General features: G+C 47.8%; 1 protein-coding gene across 25 annotated transcripts in view; it reads left to right on the top strand.

Moving 5' to 3' along the window:
* The window catches only part of MAP4K4 (mitogen-activated protein kinase kinase kinase kinase 4), a 177,516-nt gene that overhangs the window by 98,875 nt on the left and 58,237 nt on the right, over positions 1 to 20,404 (top strand). For all 25 annotated transcript variants that reach the window (XM_029231543.1, XM_029231541.1, XM_029231536.1 and 22 more), the window contains 2 exons: positions 18,507 to 18,632; positions 19,903 to 20,013. In XM_029231543.1, the coding sequence (XP_029087376.1) occupies positions 18,507 to 18,632; positions 19,903 to 20,013 (237 nt within the window). The remainder of the gene's footprint in view (positions 1 to 18,506; positions 18,633 to 19,902; positions 20,014 to 20,404) is intronic.

Raw genomic sequence — 20,404 nt, 5'->3', positions numbered from 1 at the left:
TGAAATTCATAGGAAGTTAGCATAGTTTGTGGGTCTGTAAGAAAATCTTATGCATGTGAATCTTGCCTCTCTGTGTGTGTGTGTGTGTGTGTGTGTGTGTGTGAAGTATGACATGCATACAAAAAAGTGCACAAATGACAAATCCAGGACATTTCTGAAAACTGAACTCACCCCACTCACGAATCAGCAAGAAACAGAGCGTAGCTGGCAGCCCAGGAGCGCCTGGTGGCCCTTGCGGTGACCACTCCTCCCCCAAGAGTAACTACCCTCCCGACTTCTAACACGATCCATTATGTTTGCTGTGTTTGTGGTTGATGTGCACGGAACCATAAGGTACTGCTGTGTCTGCTTCTTTGACTTGACCTTACTGATTGCGAGAGCCATTCACGCTGCTGCACGTAGAGAGCGTTTGTTTATTCTCTCTGCTCTTAGTATTCTGCGACGTCACACGAGCTTCCAAGAGAACAGTCTCCTCCGGGGGGCGTGGAGCTCGCTGAGTAGCCTGGTGCCAGTCGTGCATGTAGCAAGCAGGTGCTGAACTGAATTGCTACAGAAACAAGGAAATTGACCTGGTGGAGGAAGTTCTCCTTGAACGGATAAGAGATGCTCAGGTGCACTATAATAGGGAAAACAGACCTTCGCTTCTTAACTTCTTGCGTTTTGGGCATGATTAAATATTTCTTTTCTGGTTTAATTTTATCTGCTTAACTGCAAGAGTTCAGAGAAAAGTCGGCGTCGCTAACTTCCGATGATCAGGGATAAAGTGGGAACTTCTCTCTGAACTCCATCTGCCTTGGCTTTGAGTTTCCCTGCTGTGACAGGTCTCCAGCAGAGTTCTTACCCAGCGCCCTCGAGGAGTCTCCACGTTCACACCGCTGCTGACTGTTCACCCTCTTTGAGCCGCTGGTCATTTTTCTGCTGACCCTGCGATCTTGGCAGGGGTCCTCCCCTCCCCGCTTCAGGGATAGAGGCTTGGGGTGACATGCAGACGGGGAGATGGACCCTGACAAATGGGATTCCAGCCCATTCCATGGGGGCCAGCCTGAGTTCTTGCCCCCCCCCCACCCCTGCCCTGTCCAGTCCCCCTCCCCCTGCCACGGTCCCTCCCAGACCTTCACAGGAGACCCTCTCAGCGCTTGCTCTCTCTCCTTTCTGACCACAAGGGTATTTTAAGACAACACACAGCAAAGCCTTTGGTGAGGCATTTTGTTGTAGCCTTAGGGCAGCAGGAACAGGCGTAACTGTTAGGTCGAGGGACTGTGTGGCCATGCGGTGGGCCCCTGGGTGACCTCTTCTGTGAGTGAGAGAGAGAGAGAAGGTGTTTATACCAGGAAAGAGCTGGCACCCTCCTTGTTGTGGTTTCATTTCAAGGAAACATCTAGTCTCCTCTCACTTTTGTTCACTTACTGGAGAGGCTGGATGTGTTTTTGCCTGAGGCTAGAACTAAAGAAGACCCCGTAGTTATTGTTTCTCCTTAAGTAGTTTAGAAAGAAGAAAACAGTTTATTTGGAAAATAGCTGCAGAGATGGTTTTGTTCAAAAGGTGCAAGGAAAAGAAGACCCTTGAGAGAGAGGAGGTTAAAACTTGGAATCACGAGGTCCGGCAGCAGTGTCTCTTTGGACCTTTGCGAGAGCAGGGACGGACTGGACTCGACTGTCACATACGATGTGGTGCTTGCGGACCTGACTGTTTTGATGATGTGATAAATGTGGACCTGATACTCTGAAGGAGGCACGTGGTCCTGACCCTCTGAATGATGTCCCCGTGCACGTGGTCCTGACTCTTCCGAATGATGAGGGTGGTGTGGGTGATACTGCTCACCCAGTTCCAGCGGTTTTTTTTTTCCCCTCTCATCTCCCCTACCTTCTTTTACCTAACCCGACACGTCTTTATGCTGGTTTGAGGAAGTACAGCGACATGTCTTGCTGTGCTTGTGTAAGTGCTTCGTGATGATACCATGGTTCACGTGGGGTGTGTGGTGGCGGGGAGGTTTAGGGTACCTGCCGTCTTCGCTTAGTTCACAGACAGAAGGGGCAGAAGGTGGAACATCAAAGATGCTTCTTCACGGTCAAGTCTAACAGAGTGAGTGGTTATTTCTTCAAGAGAAGCCCCACGCCTTACCAGTAACCACCAGTCCTAGTTATTTGCCTCTGTGTTAGTGTTTTCCCCTAGGGGAGGATGGAGAACAGATGCGCATTGCTCCTTTCTTTGCTGGTCGGGCTGGAGATAACCGGACCCGAGTGCTGGATGGTGTGGGTGCGCCGTGCGTGGGGTGGTGGCCTGGAGCTCGTGGAGAGGGCTGGCTGGCACTGTGCAAGTACGAGGACTCTGCCTCTTCCTCTTCCCCCACAGTGCCCGTGCCTGTGACCCTACCCCGGCTCTGATACAGCAGAGTTCACAGCCGAGGCTGCTTCGGTAAAGCTGAGGTCATCACAGGCGGAGAATGTTTTCTTAACTGCTCTGGTCATGGGAGCTTAGAGGTTTAAGGTCTTCTGGGCCTGTGAATGTTGCTGCTTAGTTCTGTTTATCCTCTCCTCCCCCCAAGGAAAGTTTAGTACACTTAACAGTGGTGAGTTTGATGGTCTATGAATTCTGGCTCTATAAAGCAGTTGGAACCAAAAGTTTAAATGACTTCTAGATTACTGTTTTTGTTTTTATTTTTATTTATGAAATGTAGATATTCTAGGGAGAAGATCCAGAGAAAAAGAAAGATGAAAAAAAGCATTTCATAATTCTGTCCCCTTGGTTTGTTTACTGTTAACATGTTAATGTGAGTATTTTTCTAGTTTCATATATAGAGAGATATGTATATACGCATATACATGTAAAATTGTTCTTTAAATGGTGAAATAGCCTTTTCGCTAACATTAAAAGTAACATACGCATCTAGAAAATAGGAAGATGGAAACATGTTTTCCCTCTCCCCGCGCGCCCGCCTCCGCCAGGGTGAGTGCGGCTGACTTTCTGGCGTGTTTCCAGTCTTTTCTGGGATTGGAGCTGTTTCTTAGTGCTGCCGATCACTCAGAGTTTCCAGTTGAACATGTGTGTTTATCTGTGTGGCTGCATTTAGTTTAAAAATAAGTTTGTGCCTATCCTAGGAAGATTTCTCCTAAATAATTTAGAAGGTGAATTCCTTAGCCTTGTCTAGTCTCAGACATACACTTCATATAACTTTGTTTCAGTCGCCACCTCACAGTAAACTGCTTCCTGTAAGCTTGTTGATAGTGCGCGTTTACTCTCTATATTCACGTAGTGGCTACTTCTGTGCGTGTACTGTGTTTGGGCGGTGTGTCCTTTAGATTGTGAACTCCGTCAGAATAGGCCAGTTTGAGTAATTTCATAACACCATGTGATGAGAAGCACTTTGTAGTTTTTACTAAGATCTTGAAAAGTGGGCACTCACTGCCACTGTACATACTGGTTACTTAATATACTTTTCCTTAACAGATGCTCCTTAAATGACAAGGTGTTTGCCGTAGTCTTTATTCTTTTAACTTATCTGAATACAAGGAAAAGCAAAGTTAGGGAAAGGAAGCAGCATATGACTTAAAAAAGCCTGACTGTTCGAAACCTCTTTGGTAGATTCTGTGTATTTCTATTGACACTTGACTTACACCTTCCCTCCGTTGAATAGTTGAGGTGGTTCAGTCCCAATGTTTGTTTCTGTATCATCTCCAGCATCTGTTGCTTCCTTTGTGTGGGAGGGAGATGCCGGCTGCCAGGCTGTCTCTAAGTGGGGCTGTGACATCACGCCTGATGGATGGGCACAGCCGTGGGGTCTCCAAGTGTGCTTTGGCAGCAGGCACACCAGGCACAGCTGGTCTGACAATGTACTTATCTTCTCCTGCAACTCCATGAAAATTATTTGGTGTACAGTGGAATGATGCCAGTGGGTACTTACTTGATGGAGAAGGCACGAGTGACTCAAGAGCCCAAGAATGGTTTTCAGTGCAGACTTGAAGATTTCAGTGAATTCAAAGTACCATCGTCTTACTGAGTTTTTGCCTCTAAATCATTTCGTGCAGCGCTGATGGAGACATGCTAACTTTCTTCATTCGAAGTTTAAGAAATGGTCATTTTGGTAGAGCAGGTGGTTGAAACAGCAGGGAAGACTGTGGACAAACAATCAGAGCGAATTTACTTTGATTCAAATCTCAGAAGGTTTGCTGTGTCTGAGACGCATTTCGTAGCAGCTTGTGTACATTTTTAGTTTTTTTTTTGCGGTACGCGGGCCTCTCACTGCTGTGGCCTCTCCCGTTGCGGAGCACAGGTTCCAGATGCGCAGGCTCAGCAGCCATGGCTCACGGGCCCAACTGCTCTGCGGCATGTGGGATCTTCCCGGACCGGGGCACGAACCCGCGTCCCCTGCATCGGCAGGCAGACTCTCAACCACTGTGCCACCAGGGAAGCCCTCGTGTACATTTTTAGATGGAATGTTTAGGGGAGATTCCATGGTACCACTGGGTTTTTTCCTTTATATATCTCTTTAATGTGTATATATTAACTTAATTATATTTATATTATATATTATGAATTACTACATACTATAATTTATTTACGTAATTAAAGTTTAATCACTTGTGCGGAAGCCTTTTCCCTGAATTGACACTGGTTTTTATAATATTTGAAAAAGTTCAACATGCTATTTAAAAACACATGGGTCTCTAGAATTTGTTACTTATTATATCTCTAAGGTTTTATGACTCCCCCCCCCCCCCCCCCACCAAATAGTTAAGGATGTCCTTGTCTTCAGTTAAAATTAGCCACTGAGGGGCTCTTAGCTCTGAACAGCAAGCTTCAAATTAACCCTTTATTTACTCTGGACTCTTAACTCCAGAGGCATTTCTTTCTTCCTTTTAAAAGCCCTAGAGAACTAAATTTTAAACTCAGTCTTAAGCCCTCCTGCATCTGTGCTTAGTTAGATAAACCGATCAATCTAATGAATTCTGCAGACAGAGGCTACAGCGCTCTGTGTGCCTGTTTTAGCCCAAGGCTCAGTATTCCACAGACAGACAGCTAGCGAGTATACACACGTGTAAACATCCATGCACAGACGCGAGGTCGCCAGCTTATCCTGAGCCTGGCAGGAAAAGAGGGTGTTTTCTGATTTCTCCTACAGATGTGTTTAGTTTCATTGCTCACTCAGTCCAGGCTCTGGTGCTGTGGACGTGCTTTTGCGTCCTGTGAGCGTCCTTGCTTCATCCTGTGTTCTGTGATCCCTCTGGTCTGGGTCCCTCCTGTGCTGGCTCTTCCAGCCCCTCAACTCTCTCTGGAAGGTCTGCCCGCCTGCACCTTGGCAGGGCTCCCCTCCCCCGGGGGCAGCCTGATGCCCTTTCCTGGTGTGTCTCTCCATCTCTGCATCCTGCCCCTGGCTGCCACCTGTGCAGAAGTGGCCTTCAGCCAGCTGACTGAATGCACGTGTTCCTTGGAGGAGCCTACACAGGGACATGGTTCTTGCTAAAAGGCCGTCAGGAAATGTGACATCTCGAACTCTCAGCCTTCGCGTTTGGAGTCCCGGCAGATGGTGAATTTGGTGGTTTGTGCTGGTTGCAGGTGGACGGCAGGGGCTGGTCCCACCGGGATGACACCCTTCTTCGTGTGTGGCAGTTTGGGTTGGTGAGTGACCTTTCCGGGTTTCCACTGGAGAAATGTATTTGAAGACGGAACTAACTGGTTTGCATTTCGGTGGAGACGCCATTGAGGTAGTGACTTTGTACGTCGTGTTGGTGGTGACGGCCCTGGTTTCCTCCCCTCCCCTCCCCTCCCCTCCCCTTCCCTTCCCTTCCCTTCTCCAGCCTCATCGCCTTGAGGGCAGAACAGGGTCTCTGTGGCCCGACTCTTGGCCTCTCTGAGAGTTCGTTTTAACACACCCCCTCCGAGGTGGCCAGCCTGACCCCAGGGCCGCGCGGACTCTCACTGTGTGTGTTGCTTCGCAGACACTCAGCACATAGGGTGGCGCTTGGTGGTACGGGGGTCGGTGGGGGGCGTGCTGGGTGCTCTTTAGGGAGCGTCTGGGTGACCGTTGCGTCTGTGATGTCCCAGGCCGGCTTTTCCGGTCCCTCTCCAGCAGTTCCAGCCTGCAGCTTACTCTCCGCAGTGTGTGCGCGCGCGCGTGTGTGTGTGTGTGTGTGTGTGTGTGCGCTCGCGTGTAAAAGGAGGAAAGATGTATTAGGTACCGTGATCTCACGGAGCTAGTTTTAGACCAGCATGACTTATTACAGCTTTGTGAACTGTGCATGTAGTACCCTGCCCTGAAGTTCTATATAAAGTGATAAATAACAAAAAGTTTGCTGATCGCTTATCTTTCTGGTGATGTAGAAACAAAGGAATCTACACCTTTCCTTTGCTTTAAATAACTGCTGGTTGAGGGGATAGGGGACTTTCTGAGGTAAAAGAAGTGAGGTTTAGATACGATATTGAAGTTGCATCTTCAAAATTTGTGGAAACTTTTTGTTTGCCTCTTTATATCGGAGAGCCTTAATCCTGTATTATTGTCTTCCACTCTTAAAATTAAAAATTTGTTTTCTGGAAAACAGTTTTTATTCCTGTATGCGATAAAATTCACGTTTTAAACAGTAACTCTGTATATCTTTTAAAGTCACCGTCAAAAGAAAAATTCTTTTCTGATAAAATACAAATAGTACTCACCATCAGCAGTGCCGTTTATTGTGATCACAACATGTCTCAGAATGAAAATACTGGGAATGAAGCTGTAGCAGGGTGAGTTTGTCCCCCTCGTAGCTGTGATGCTCCTTAAAAGCTTCAGAATACAGTTGATTAATACCAGTCTCAGCACTGAGTCATCTTCTTTCTAAATGAATCACATAATGAAGATAATTGGTTCTCTCTCTCCTCCCATCTTTTTGGTATCTGGAGTTTTGGCATCTCTCCACATTTTCCCAAGAGGAGCCCCTGTAGTTCATCGGTGCGTCCTCGTATGAGCAGGTGACACGTGGTTGAAGACACACGTCGCTAACTGTTCTCTAGCGGGAGGCCTGAGCAGACCGTGCAGTCAGCTTACGGTGGGACGACCGTTTGAGGATCTGGCTGTTGCTCTTGTCGGGGGCCGGCGCCCTCGCTTGGCCTCTCAGCCGTCACAGCAGGGAGTCGGTAAGCCTGGCAAGTGTCCACGTACCTGCTGCCCGAGGGCGGGTGACTCCGAGTTCGCTGGTCTGAGTTCACTGCGGTTGCTCTTGACAGGCTGCCGCAGGCACGCTTCGTGTTCGGAGTTGTATTATATCAGTTTATAGAGCAAAAAAAGATCATTGTAGTTCGTTTTCCGAACCTCACGTTTGAGTACCTGCCGTGTGCCGGGCGCCATGGGGGTCTTTGCATGTTACCTGACTTTCCTATTCCTCCACCCTGGGGTGTGACTCCCCAGCCAAGAATGGAGTAGAGTTTCCTCCTCTTGCATGCAGGGAAACTGAGGCTCAGAGATTTACTCTTTTTAACTTTTTATTTCTTACTTTAAAGATCACCTGTCTCAGCTGCAGCTGTACACAGTGCACACATTTAGTCTGACAGGGCCTGTCAGGGGCCTGGACGTGAGCAGGGTGGAGTCCCTGCCTTCCTGGAGCTTACGTCCTCACAGAGGGGGTAGATTTTTTTTTTTTTTTTTTGGGGTGCGGGGGCCTCCCCATTGTGTGAGGGGGGGGGGGGGGCGGGGGGGGGTGCGAGGTGCCAGGCACCGTCGTCAGCTTTGTGACCCATCCCTGGGACGTGAGCCTGGTTCAGAAGACGGAGCTGGCAGCTCGCGGGAGGAGAAGCCTTCCAGGACTAGGGTCCTCAGTGAGAGAGCCTTTGCACCGGCAACCTTATTGCAGCAGGCTTATATATGATGCCGTAACAGGGACCTCTCCCTCTGTGCTGGATGGGTGAGCACACCCAAGCACTGCGCCACCAGGGAAGCCCAGGAGGTAGATTTTAAGCGGGGTTTTGTGGGGCTGAGTGCTGAGACAGATGACGATCTGTCTGTCCCCAGATGCATGGTTTTTATGCTACTGGATGTTTTCGTTGCCTTTCTAGGTTCTGCAGCTTGAGCCGTGCAGCTGGTGTGACTGTGGTGCAGAGCTGGGGGGGAGGTGGCTGTTCTGGGGGGAAGGGTGTCTCCAGCTGGGAGGCTCGGGGACACATTGTATAAATTTCTGACGGAGTATAAAGCATCCATCAAGACTTTTCCCAAGAAGGACCAGCTGTACCGTGGGCTGTACCTGAATGGATTGGTCTGCTTCACAGCAGAACTTCCCTTTGGGTTTTATTAAGACTCGAGGTCAGTCCCCCATCTAGTCTAGGGGAGGGGGTGGATCCTACAGGGTCAGACCCCCCTGTCGGCTGCTCAGGTGCATGTCTGGGGCTCAGGGTTAGGGTTCTGTATTCCTCCCATTTTCTCTCTTCACGTGATTTGGTATGTTTCTAAAAAGTAGGAGAAAGTAGGGCTTCCCTGGTGGCGCAGTGGTTGAGAGTCCGCCTGCCGATGCAGGGTACGCGGGTTCGTGCCCCGGTCCGGGAAGATCCCACGTGCTGCGGAGCGGCTGGGCCCGTGAGCCATGGCCGCTGAGCCTGCGCGTCCGGAGCCTGTGCTCCGCAACGGGAGAGGCCACAACAGTGAGAGGCCCATGTACCGCCAAAAAAAAAAAAAAAAAAAAAGTAGGGGAAAGTAGAAGGGAGAGGCGTTTTAGATTATTTTCCTAGTTGGAATTGGAAAATAAGGAGACGAGGTTTAATCACTGAGGCTATCTTGTAGCTTTTCCCCACCCGCGGTCGTGAGGCACCATCACTCACAAGCAAGGAGGTTTTTTGTTTTTAAATGGGTGGGGGGCAGCCAAATAAACTTTAAAATATATATATATATATATGTGTGTGTGTGTGTGTGTGTGTGTGTATATATATATATATATATATGGTTTTTTTTTGGCTGCGTTGGGTCTTCGTTGCTGCACGCGGGCTTTCTCTAGTTGCGTTGACCAGGGTCTACTCTTCGTTGTAGTGCGCGGGCTTCTCACTGCGGTGGCTTCTCTTGTTGCGGAGCGTGGACTCTAGGTGCACGGGCTTCAGTAGTTGTGGCACGCGGGCTCAGTAGTTGTGGCTCACGGGCTTAGTTGCTCCGCGGCATGTGAGGTCTTCCTGGACCAGGGCTCGAACCTGTGTCCCCTGCACTGGCAGGCGGATTCTTAACCACTGCGCCACCAGGAGGCCCAAGTAAGGAGTTTTGAGAAGCACTGGGGCGGTCCACATCCGCGCAAGTCCCCCTGGATGAGCGCGGATGCCGTGTAATGTTGCCCGTGATGCACTTACCTGAATTTTGTTGCCTAAAAGCTTTTGGAAAGGGGGTGTCTGTCAGGAGTTAGACTATCTCGTTTCTGTTTTCTGTTTGCCCCAAAGACTTGTGGAACTCAGTCCTTGTCTTCTTGAGTCACTTCTGTGGAAGCATCCTCAGAGCTGAGGGAACGGCTCTTCACACGTGGTTTCCATGAAAATCCCCCAGACACTTCTCCAGGCTGTAAAGTTGTGTCAGGCCAGTCCATGGTATTTGAGTGGAAACTGCCATTTCAGAGCAAAGAGGGAATCCCTTTCCAGATACGCAGATTACCCACAGTGAAGAGAATTATTTGAAAGTAACAAAACACACCTTTACACTAAGGCTTATTTCCTTGTTGCCACGATTGGCACACGATTGCAGATTTCTGTTATCCGGGAAGCGCCAGGAGCCAGGTTGGAGGTATTTACTTCCTATTTTGGCTTAACACCATGACACTTGCAAGATGGCTGACCGAAGGAAGATCTGATTACTTTTCTCTAGACTGTCCTTGCTTCTTTCTCCTCTTGCACTCACCTGCTGTGGTATATCATGACACAGATCATATAAGCAGGAATTAGGGTAGCTCGTGAGGGTGGGAGGTGAGGGAGACAGGAAGGGTGAGGGAAAAGTCAAGGTAAAACCATGAAACATGCCCCAAAATCTTTGCTTGGCCACTGTGATGCTCGAGGTCAGAATTAGAAGATCACTGAGCTTTGTAAATACTGGCCATTGGACACCGTCCACCACCAGTCACTACCCATCCCGACCCTGGCAGAGAGTATGGTCTATTACTTGCTTGATTTTGGCAATTTCTATACTTTTGATTCAGGCATGAACTAAATAGCTTGCTTATAGCAATTGAGATCAAACAAAAGTTACTTTAACGATCTCATCGAAAGCATATTTTGCACATTAATTTTGTTCAGTTGATTTCCTATGTGTGACTTAAATTTTTCAAAATTATGATGATATTCCTTTAGTGGTGGGAAAGTGGGACCAGATGGTCTCTGTGTTGTTGGGAGGTGAGGGTCTTTAGCCTTCCACCCTGGTAGAGGAATCAAAACATCTGTAAATCCAAGTTGTTGTGTTCTGAACACCCTGGGTTCTAATTTAATGAGCCATATAAAACAAATTGAGTCTCAGATTCCTTCACCGGCAGATGCCCCGAAAGGCTTAGTGGTTATTACCTGCAAGGGTGTAGGTTGTAGGTGGTGTGGTGTTTTTGTCCGCTGATTCCATTACCTGGGTTCATTTCAGTTGACCCCCTTCCACCCCCACCCCCCATGGGCATTTGTTCCCACTTCTTTGCACACTGGTAATTTTTAATTGGATGCCAGCCATGTGATTTGTACCTTATTGGGTATTTGGACATTTTATATTCTTGTAATATTCTTGAGCTTTCGCCTGGGATGCAGTTAGTTACTTGGAATCCATCTGAGCCTTTTAAGGTCCGTTCCTTGGGGTCAGATCAGCATTTAGTCTAGAGCTAGTTTTACCGCACTGCTGAGGCAGGAGCCTCCTGAATGCCGTGCCCAAGTTCCTGTGAATGCGGAGATTTTCCAGTCTGGACAGTGGCAGCAGGCACTGTTCCCCGATCTTCTGGGGGTCCTCCCCTGACCTCAGGAGGATGTGTTGGGTGCTCTGCTCAGATCTCCTGCCCCGTCTCTGCATCTCTCCTCCCTGACCTCTGTCCTGCACGCTCCAGCTGCCCTCAGCTCTGTGTCCTCAGCTCAGCATCCTCTGGGCTTCGGTGGGGTTTCCTCTCGCTTTGCTGCAGCCTGGAATCTCCCGGGGCAGCAGCTCGGCATTTGTAGGTCTTTCCTCGTGTTCCCGTCTCTCAGAGCTCACTGTCCTTCAATCCCTGGTGTGCAGGGTCCTAAAACTCGTTCATTCGTTTTATCTATTGTAGTTGTTCAAGTGGGAGTACATCTGGCCCTTGACCCTCCTTCTTAGCCAGGAACAGAAGTTTGGCCTTTGTCCTTTTCACTTGCAGACTATTTTCAGAGCCAGCCTTTGACTGACTTGCCGTGTCAGTTGTGTAAGCAGGGGCTCTGTGTGTGTGAGTACGCGATGGGGCCAGTCAGAAGAGCACAGACGTGTGATGTTGTCCACACTCATAGCTTCTCCAGAGCTGTGCCCCTTCTTGCCACCGCTTACTAGGGCCTGGCTTTCAGGTTTTAGCATGTGCGCAGTGCTCTTGGTGGAGTTCGCCCCTGGCTTAGGGAAGGGCGTGGGCACAGAGGCAAGACTCTGTCCAGGGCCCTCGGGCAGGTCAGGAAGGTGAAGCTGGCGCAATGGTTGATTCCGGGCTCCAGGTACCTCTCCTCTGCTCCGGAAACAACTTGAGCTTGGAAATTTCTGATCTCAGAAAGTCATGGGCCTGGACTGGTACCATTGGAACCAACAGGAAGATGTGACCGTGGAGGTCCGAGCTCTGGGTGTCGCTGACCCAGCGGGAGGCAGGTTAACCAGCAAGGTTCCCGTTCTTCAAACTCCCCTCGCCCTCTCCGTACAGCTGAGCGCTGGAGTGAGTGGCCGGAGCGGGGAGCTTGGCGGTGACTCGGGACCAGCAAGGGGGGCGTGAGGGCCCCCTGTCCAGGGAGGGCGGGGGAGCTGGACATGCGAACGGCCAGAAGGAAACTCATTTGGATGCTTATGGAGTTAACGCCTCTACTCGAAACTCTTAACTTTCCCCCACGTAGGAAAATAGCATTGTTGAAAATTGGGCAAGTTAAAGAAGAAAACCTCTGTAATCCAGAGGTAATCTTTGGGTACAGTTCTTCTTTTTTCTTTCTGTGTACACATTGAAACGTGTGGAGTTATCTAAATATACTTGTACACTGGTGTTGCCAATGGCAAGATGCTGATGTTAAGAATATATTATTTTGTCATCTTCTGAGCATTTTGGATTACTGATCTCTTTCTGGTCTCATAATATAATTACAAGTTTGGTTATGTAGGGGAGGAAAAAAACCCTTGCCTTCTACCCTTCTAGGTTCTTGATCATGTAATAAAAGATTAACAGGACGAAAACAAACAGGTTTGCTAACTTGTCTATCTCGTATATACATGGGAGCCTTCACAAGGAAAATGAAGACTCAAAGAAGACTCTGTCTGTGTACCAGGTTGAACAGAGAGATGCCACTGTGGACCAGTAACTAAACCATATGGGACAGCTAACAGAAGATAAGAGGCTTGCTTGTACAGAATTCTTTGGGCCTCAGTCCCCTGGCTCTGGTGATAAGAATGTTTTTTCCAGTTGGTATAGGAAGGATGCCTTTCATATGGGAGTTTTATCGCTTGCTTTCAGGGAGAAAAGGGGAGGTCAGAGCACCTTTTTTGTCCCTGCTGCTTTTCAAGTCCCTTTAGCTTAAAATAATCCCATGTCAAAGAGCATATTTTGGGGTGACAATCAAGTGTTTTGGTGGCGGATTTGATTTTGGTCACTCTGGGCCTTACCCAGGAGATCTGCTTTCCATCTCTGTGGGGACCTAGGTTTCAGCTCTTACTTTAGGGGCCATACTAAAGGGTCCCCAATGGAGGAGGAAAATGGATGGGTTCTAAAATCAAGTATTGATGTGACTTATTTCAAGTTAGACTATCGAAGCAACTTGTATCCTGGGGAATTGTGTCCTGTAAATTGGGGCTTGACACTTTGGAAAGTTCTCATAGTTTCGTTTAGATCCTGGAGAAAATAGCGATGGGTCTTACCTGACTTTGTGATTTGAGTTAGCTCACCGTGTTCATTCGCCATGCTGTGCTTGTTGGTAAGGGGTCATCCCAGAGGTGTGTCTTGGCCTCCTTGCAAGCACCAGCCTCCCCAGGTTTTTCGTGAGTGAGTGATGTTGAGGAAAATGGGTTGTACTTGCCGTCCTGCACCGTCTCGTCACAGTCTGAAGTTACCACCCTGCCATGCCCCTCCCGGTGGACGGTGCAGCTCTGTAGTTCTCTTCTTTACCACGCTGCTCTTAGAGCCCAGTCGAGTGACACAGCCTCGCTGAAGTATAGCAGATTTCATAGAACCCTTCGCTGAGTCAAGTAAAGTCCTACGTGGTGGTGTCCGTCGACAGAAAGAGCAGGTTAAGCGCTTCAGGGCCGTTAGGGTTGGACTTTGGGGTCTCAGAAGTCCATTGGCTCAGTAGCAAAACTAGGGAGCATGTCTTTTTGTCTGAAATGTGTTCAAGGCAGTATTCCTTGTTGAGTAAGATGTCACGAGTGCAGCTATGTTAATTTTGTCATTTTTCTGTTGGGGTTTTTGTTCTGGAGCTGATGGGTCTTCTGAGATGGACGCAGATTAATTTTAAAGAACGTTCCATTCCTTCCTTCGACCAGATCCTGGACCTTCATTTTGCTCTAGAAGCTTCCCTGCAGAGTCGTGTTCGCCTCTGTCTGGTTGAATTATCAGTGAAGTGAAGTTGCAGAACTTTTCATATGTCTGAGTCATAAAAATTAATTTTGGTTAATTCAGCTTGGTGTGATGATAACACTCTCAGATGTCGCTGGGGTTTGCCAAGTGAAAGGTGATCTGCCCTCATTTCTCTGCCAGTTCACAGTCCCGTAAAGAAGGGGTTGGTAGTCGTTAACTAAAACAAACTTGTAAACTTTTTTCTAAAATGGATATTCAATGGCTATTTTCATTCTAAGTATATACCTTTTGGCGGTGAAATCTGCCAGAGATACCCGTGTATTTCATTTTATTAGTATTCTCTCCATCTAGTAAAGATAGAGTGACTAATGAATGGCCCTTCCTGTTTTTGTTCAGCTCTTAATGAGTAGGCCTAATTCTGTAAGGAGGGGCTGCTGGGGAGAGCACCCCCCAGACCTCCTGGGTCCTCCCAATCGGGCTCATTGGAGGTCTGCCTGCTGGCAGTGGAAGGAGACAGAATTTTGGTAACAAGAGAGTTTAAACAACATTTTAAGGAGTCATTAAGAAACCCTACTAGTCCTATGCACTGCTCTGTGCTCAGACTGTGGAGTGGACAGGGCTTTTCCTATGACTCCCAAACCCACAGCGGCTTTTGAAGATGACCACGATTCAGATGTACACTCCCCGTCCGCCCCCCCCCCCCCCCCCCCCCCCCCCCCCCGCTCCCCCCCCCCCCACCCCCCCCCCCCCACCCCCCCCCCCCCCCCCCCCCCCCCCCCCCGTCCTCTAGCAGCCAAGGAAGGCAAAGGAAAACTCCTCCCTAGTCTTAGCCTGAGACAAAGACCTTTTCTGTTGGAGTTTGCTCCCACTGGGGAGAGTCCAGAATGCTAATTGGCCTCAGCTGCCTTAGATCACCAGGGGCTGGCAGCTGCCTCATCCCTGGAGGAGACCCAGAGGGGGGCCTGCTCTCCTCCCCAAATGTCCGCTCTCCTCTCTCAAGTGACCCTTAATCTTTTTTTTTCCATCTGTACGTGACTGTGGCCTCCTAAAGGGGAGGATGAAGGGCAGAGGCGTTTGGACTCGGCCAGGATACTTGGATATATCACTTCCCCATGGAGCTTTGCTACATCCACTTTCTTTGCAAATGTGGGATTTGTCATCGTTTTGAAAATGCAGTTAGTCTGTTCTAAGTCTGTTTTCCGCTGTATCTTTTCTGGCAAAATGAGGTGTTTGTTTTTGGTGGTGGTGTGCATGCATTTAAATACTGGAATGAGGACACCAAACTTGTTTTCACCTAATGACTGAAGGGAGATTCGAACTCAGAAGTTGGTTCGTTATTACCCTAAAGACGCCGTATAAGACACTATATTATAAGCATTAGTCGTGATTAGGATTCCAGCTGCAGTTGGCTCCAAACTGATGGTGGATTCTGCGTTTCTGATGCTTTTCCTCCAAGGTGGGCACTCATAATTAGACAGTGAATGACAGTTAGTGGTGCTGAGTGCCTTTTTATTTTATAAACTGTGCAGTAGCCATCTATTTGAAAGTCAGAGAAGCCAGAGAAGGAACGTTTCAAAGTGTATATAATCCTTATCCTGAAATGATGATTTGAGAGGACAGTATGTTCTCCTCTCGGTATTTGTAGTTCGGTTTCGTCTGCTTTCAGGGTTTGACTACTTAAGACCCCGGAAGTATTCTGGCAAGAGACAGCGATCTGATTACTGTATTTTCGGAAAATATTTGGATGTTTCAGTCATATTAGAAAAGCTGTTACCAAACTGTGTTTAAGCTGTTCTTATGTCATATTTCATTGTTTGTAACTTGCAGCCCAGTTTCAAAGATGTTACAGCCTGCGTCTTATGGTTGATGGTGAATCATAGTTTCGTTACGAAAAGTGGTTGGGTGTCTGTCTAGCAGCATCTTAGGTTCAGGGAGATGCGTTGTGCCGTGATGGTCCTCCAGCAGTATTACCCGTGTGCATATTAAGTGCTTTTCACACCGGTGAGCAGTACCGCATTTAAGCCTATGGGGATCTTTAAACGTGTAAGATGTGTGAGGATTTTAACTCAGTGGGCTCCAAAAACATCAGGTGCCGGTGGAGGGTCTTGGTTGTTCTTACACAGAGCGGTGAACGAGTTAGATCCTGGAAGACACTGGTTTTTGTCAGTAAAAGAAAAAATATGTCAAAACCAGCCACAGTATGTCAAGACCCTTAATTACTGCTCAGGAAGCTTCTTGTGGGAGAACTGCAGGTAGCGTTTGCTTTCTGTCCAGAAGGGAAACCTACTGGCAGAGCATCACAGGGACTAAAGACCCTGGGGTGACTTAGGCAGCGTGGGGGGCGGGTGGAGGCCCCTAGGAAGGGTTAGGGATGGAGCGATGAAGTCCCGCCTTCCGTCCGGGAAGGCACACATTACTGCATGAAGTGAGTGGCTGCGCTCTTGGCACAGAAAATTAAAATCAGTAGTGTGTTGATTTTTCCCTATTCTAGTTCAGCATTGTTCCTTTCGTTTTTGTTTAGTCTTTGTACCCCAGATCCTTACAGGTTTACTGGTTTTGGATAAGAGGAAAAAAATCAAACCTTTAGTTGACTTTCTAATCCTGGAGTAACACCACCTCCTTTCCAGCAGGAGCGAGGCTATGGCCAGACTCGCGCTCATTTTTGTTAGGAACGTGTCAGTCTCAACAGGCCTCGTTGGGGTGTCCTGGCTGCCCAGGAACCCAGAGGCTGTGGGCGGCGAGTCGTGAGCTGCCATCCAGAGAGAGCAGGGCCCCTGTGCCGGCAGGTGGTGGTCCTTCCACAGCATGGGCGCGAACGTGAGCGTAAGATAAAGCTGTGGATGGATGGGGCTTCCTAATTCTGCTTGGGGCGTGCTTCCTTGTGCCCAGTATGAACAAAAGCTGTTGCCCCTTTATGTCTTATAGTATAAAGTTTCTGTACTATAAAGGTCCCAGATAGAGGTGTGTGATTGTGTAATAGTAGCCAGGCTAAGCCCTGGTTTTGTTTAGAATTAAGCTAGTTAATTATCCTAGTTGTTCAGCCTCTTACTGTTCATTGCAGCTTTAACCATGGCCGTTGAAACTCATATGCATTCGGCGTGATTTACATATATGTGGGTTTTGAATGAAGATTATTACACAGACTAGTGTCTAGACTGTGCTTAGCCATGTGACTCTGCTTCATATTTATGTCACCACCTGCCAAAGTCACATGGCAGCCGTGCCTGTCTTCTGTACGCGGCAGTAGTCTCATACTTCTGTACGCGGCAGTAGTCTCATACTTCTGTACGCGGCAGTAGTCTCATACTTACGTCTCTGGACCGAGCTGGAAGCCACCGCCATGAGAATCACCGGTGTTGGATGACTACGTGTTTTCGTGGGTATTGGGTTTATTAAGCAGTAATGACCAACTGAAAGTTGCTTTTAAAAAGACATTTTCTTTTTTCATTTGGTCTCACTGTTAATATCTAATTAATGATGTTGCCCGAAGAGCAGTGTTTGCAAACCAAACTTACTTTAGGTCTGTGAGGCCTTAGGAAAGGTTCTTGGAGATGCTAGGCTGCAACAGTAGGTTTTGTGTGTGTGTGTGTGTGTGTGTGTGTGTGTGTGTGTGTGTGTGTGTGCGTGCGCACACGTGTGCATATACACGTACCTATGCGGCTCAGAATCCCTGAGTCTTCCCTGGAGACGGAAGGATATCAGCTAAAGTGGAAGGAGTGTGTCAGTGTAGAAAAGTCAGGAGGTTTTAGGGAACCACTCATCATTTCCTGTTGAAAATACATGAAATAAAGGGAATTCTAGAGATCTGGTTATGAGGCTTTGCTCAAAGATCTTCTTTATCTTCCCTCAAACACCCCTTTTCTAACCAAGGCAGATTTTCTCTATTCCTGCACATTCTCTCTTTTTTCTCACTTTAATTCTGCTTTCCTCTCGTTCTCGTGCTACCTGTAAACCTTTCTTCGGATGACTCTTTGCAGGTGGTTTGGCGTTACCCTCTCCCCGTGTCCGTGTGTGCAGCAGGGCACAGGACGCCCCCGATGACGCGGTTTTCCCCGGGGCGGGGGGGGGGCGGTGTTGGTGTGGGAGAAGGCGGAGACCTCAACATTCACAAGAGCAACTTATTTTTATTTTCTGGACCTTTGTCACCATCTGTCCCCTTCATTCTCCCTCTAATCTTCTCATACAGACTCTTCATTTCTTCCTCTGCTCGTCTTATTTTAGTAAAGCAAGAGGCGGGGGGGTGAGCCCAGTCTAGGGACAACCTGCCGCCACTGAGTGGTGTTTATGTTTCTGGGCTCCTGGACTGGCCCGAGTGTCTTGGGGGCGCTGTCCGTCCAGGACCACAGGGCCCCTGAGCTTGGCCCCTGCCCCCGACCCAGGGTGATGGTGCTGTGTGATGCTCTCAGAGGTGAACCTTAAGTGCGTCGGACGATTTATACTCACAAATGTTCTCTAGAAAAGAAGCAGCCCTTCCTAGTCATTTGAAGTAGTATCAGCCAGTTTCCTTTTTCCTCCCATTTTTACAGATGAGCCAGCTGAGGCCCAGAGCAGTGGAGTGAACTGCCTGGGGTCACGTGGCCCGTGGAAGAGCCAGGCCACGCGTGCCCTCTGCCCCTGCTGCTTCCTGTTTCATCTTTACCTTTTGTGCTTGTATTTCTTCTTGCAGAGCTTGTAATCACATTTCAAAGGATGCGTCGCCGAAAGTCCCCGATTACTGGCACAAGAGTAAAGTGTCTCTCCCTTGCTGGAGGGGCTGGGAACGTCTGACTGCCTGCGTGTGGAGAAAGTAAAATCCTGCATGTCATTCAAAAGCTGCACATTTTATTTCTATTTTTTCTTAAGGATGAAGAGGAGGAAATCAAGCTGGAGATAAATATGCTGAAGAAATATTCTCATCATAGAAATATTGCAACGTATTACGGTGCTTTCATTAAAAAGAGCCCCCCAGGACACGATGACCAACTCTGGGTAGGCAGACGTTTCCTGAGCATTCTGTGGGGTTTCCTCTTTGATTGTATTTAAAAGGGCATTAAGAACCTTCCAGAGGGAGGAGGGGAGAGAAAAGCAAAGAAAAAGGGGTAACATCTGGTATCTTCCCTGGCCTTCTCAGTGGAAGGTGTCCTGAATGTTTATTTTGGTGTTGATTTCACATTGCAGGAAAAAGAGTTAACTTGTGTTTTGGGAATAAAATGGCACATTAAAAAAAAAAAAAAGTAACAAAATAGCAAGGAAATTAGCTTGAAAATGAAAGCAATGTGATAAAAACTTTATGGAAATTAATTAGTGTGGAATCTCAACTAAATGCATCTTTCTTTACTATGTTGGAATGAGAGACAAATTGCAAGAAAACAAACTTAGTTCAGTAATTTATTAAGAACAGTGGACTCCAGGGAAATTTCTAGAATTTATACATATTCAACCGTATCTCTTATTGAATACATTTCTATTCAAGGTGATGACACCGAGATAGTGTCAGATCTGTGGTTATCACGTTATGTCAAAGGTACTGGGCTTATAGGGCAGGAAGATAGATGAATGCTCTTCTGATTTTTCAAAAAGCCATTAGAGACTGTTTGCAAAGTTAGCATAGTAAAAGGGAAACAGTTACCTTTATTTCCACTGCCCGTATCCAAACACAGTTAAATTTTTAGAATAGTTCAACTCAATTTATTTTCTAAGTACTTTGGAAATATACTTGTGTTCGTGTTGTGGAAACATTTAGGTATTGTAAATAGTGTCTTTTAAAAAATGATGTGCTGCTTAAAAATAGTATTTCTCTTTTTAAAGAGAAATTTTTAAACTGTACTAAACACAGTTAATATAAAATAGTTTGAGAATCACGATGTGTGGAAAATAGAACAGTTTAGACACTGGCAAGTTGGAAAGCCTGTTAAGGGGTATTTAGATCAGATTTCTGATGAGTGGGCGTTGATTAGGAGCAAGCGGTCCACTTGCATCTGTGCTCAGGAGAGAAGGGGGGCTTCAGGGCCTCTGCACGGGCTGCGACGTGGAACATGCAGACGCCGATCTCCTGGACCGGATGTCCGTGCCGAATAGATGGGGTGTGATGAGATATGCTCTCAGGAGTTCGGTGCCTCCACAGTGGTCGTGCGCCCAGACCTTTAGGAAAGGAGGGGGGTTAGACTGCCCCCCGGCCTACCCGGGTGTGTGCTGACATCTGTGATGCTCTGGCCACTGGGGGGACGTGTTGGCCGCAGCGTGTCTTGTCTCTCTCCAGCTTGTTATGGAGTTCTGCGGGGCCGGGTCCATCACAGACCTCGTGAAGAACACCAAGGGCAACACGCTCAAGGAAGACTGGATAGCCTACATCTCCAGGGAGATCCTGAGGGTAAGTGGGGCACAGCTGAGGCAGCCAGGCGTGGGCTTGTGTTTCCATTTCCACTTGCCCGGCCCCGAGGGTTTCTGCGCATTAGCTGCGACCTGAACAGGTTATTCTTTTTGTGACAGCCAAGGGTTCTGTATCACCAGCTGGCTTTGATAGTTTAAGCCACATCATGGTTTTGAGCCTGGCAAGTATCCAAAGAAACTAGACTTACAATAGCTTTTTTTTTTTTTTTTTGGTATTTCCCTGAATTCATCCTGCAGTTATGAAGAAGAAAATCAGAGTGGAGAGGAGGAGAAATAATCCGTAACTCTTGTGTTTATGGGAATCGTGTGTCTAAGCTTATAAAGCAATATTAATGGTGCTAAATGCTGGCTTTCAAAATCATCTTGTGGAC

Source organism: Monodon monoceros, unplaced genomic scaffold (genome assembly GCF_005190385.1).
Source record: "Monodon monoceros isolate NGI ecotype Baffin Bay Population unplaced genomic scaffold, NGI_Narwhal_1 Super_Scaffold_19, whole genome shotgun sequence".
Lineage (NCBI taxonomy): Eukaryota > Metazoa > Chordata > Mammalia > Artiodactyla > Monodontidae > Monodon > Monodon monoceros.
Note: the sequence above shows the minus strand (reverse complement) of the source record. Positions and strands in the feature narration are given on the sequence as shown.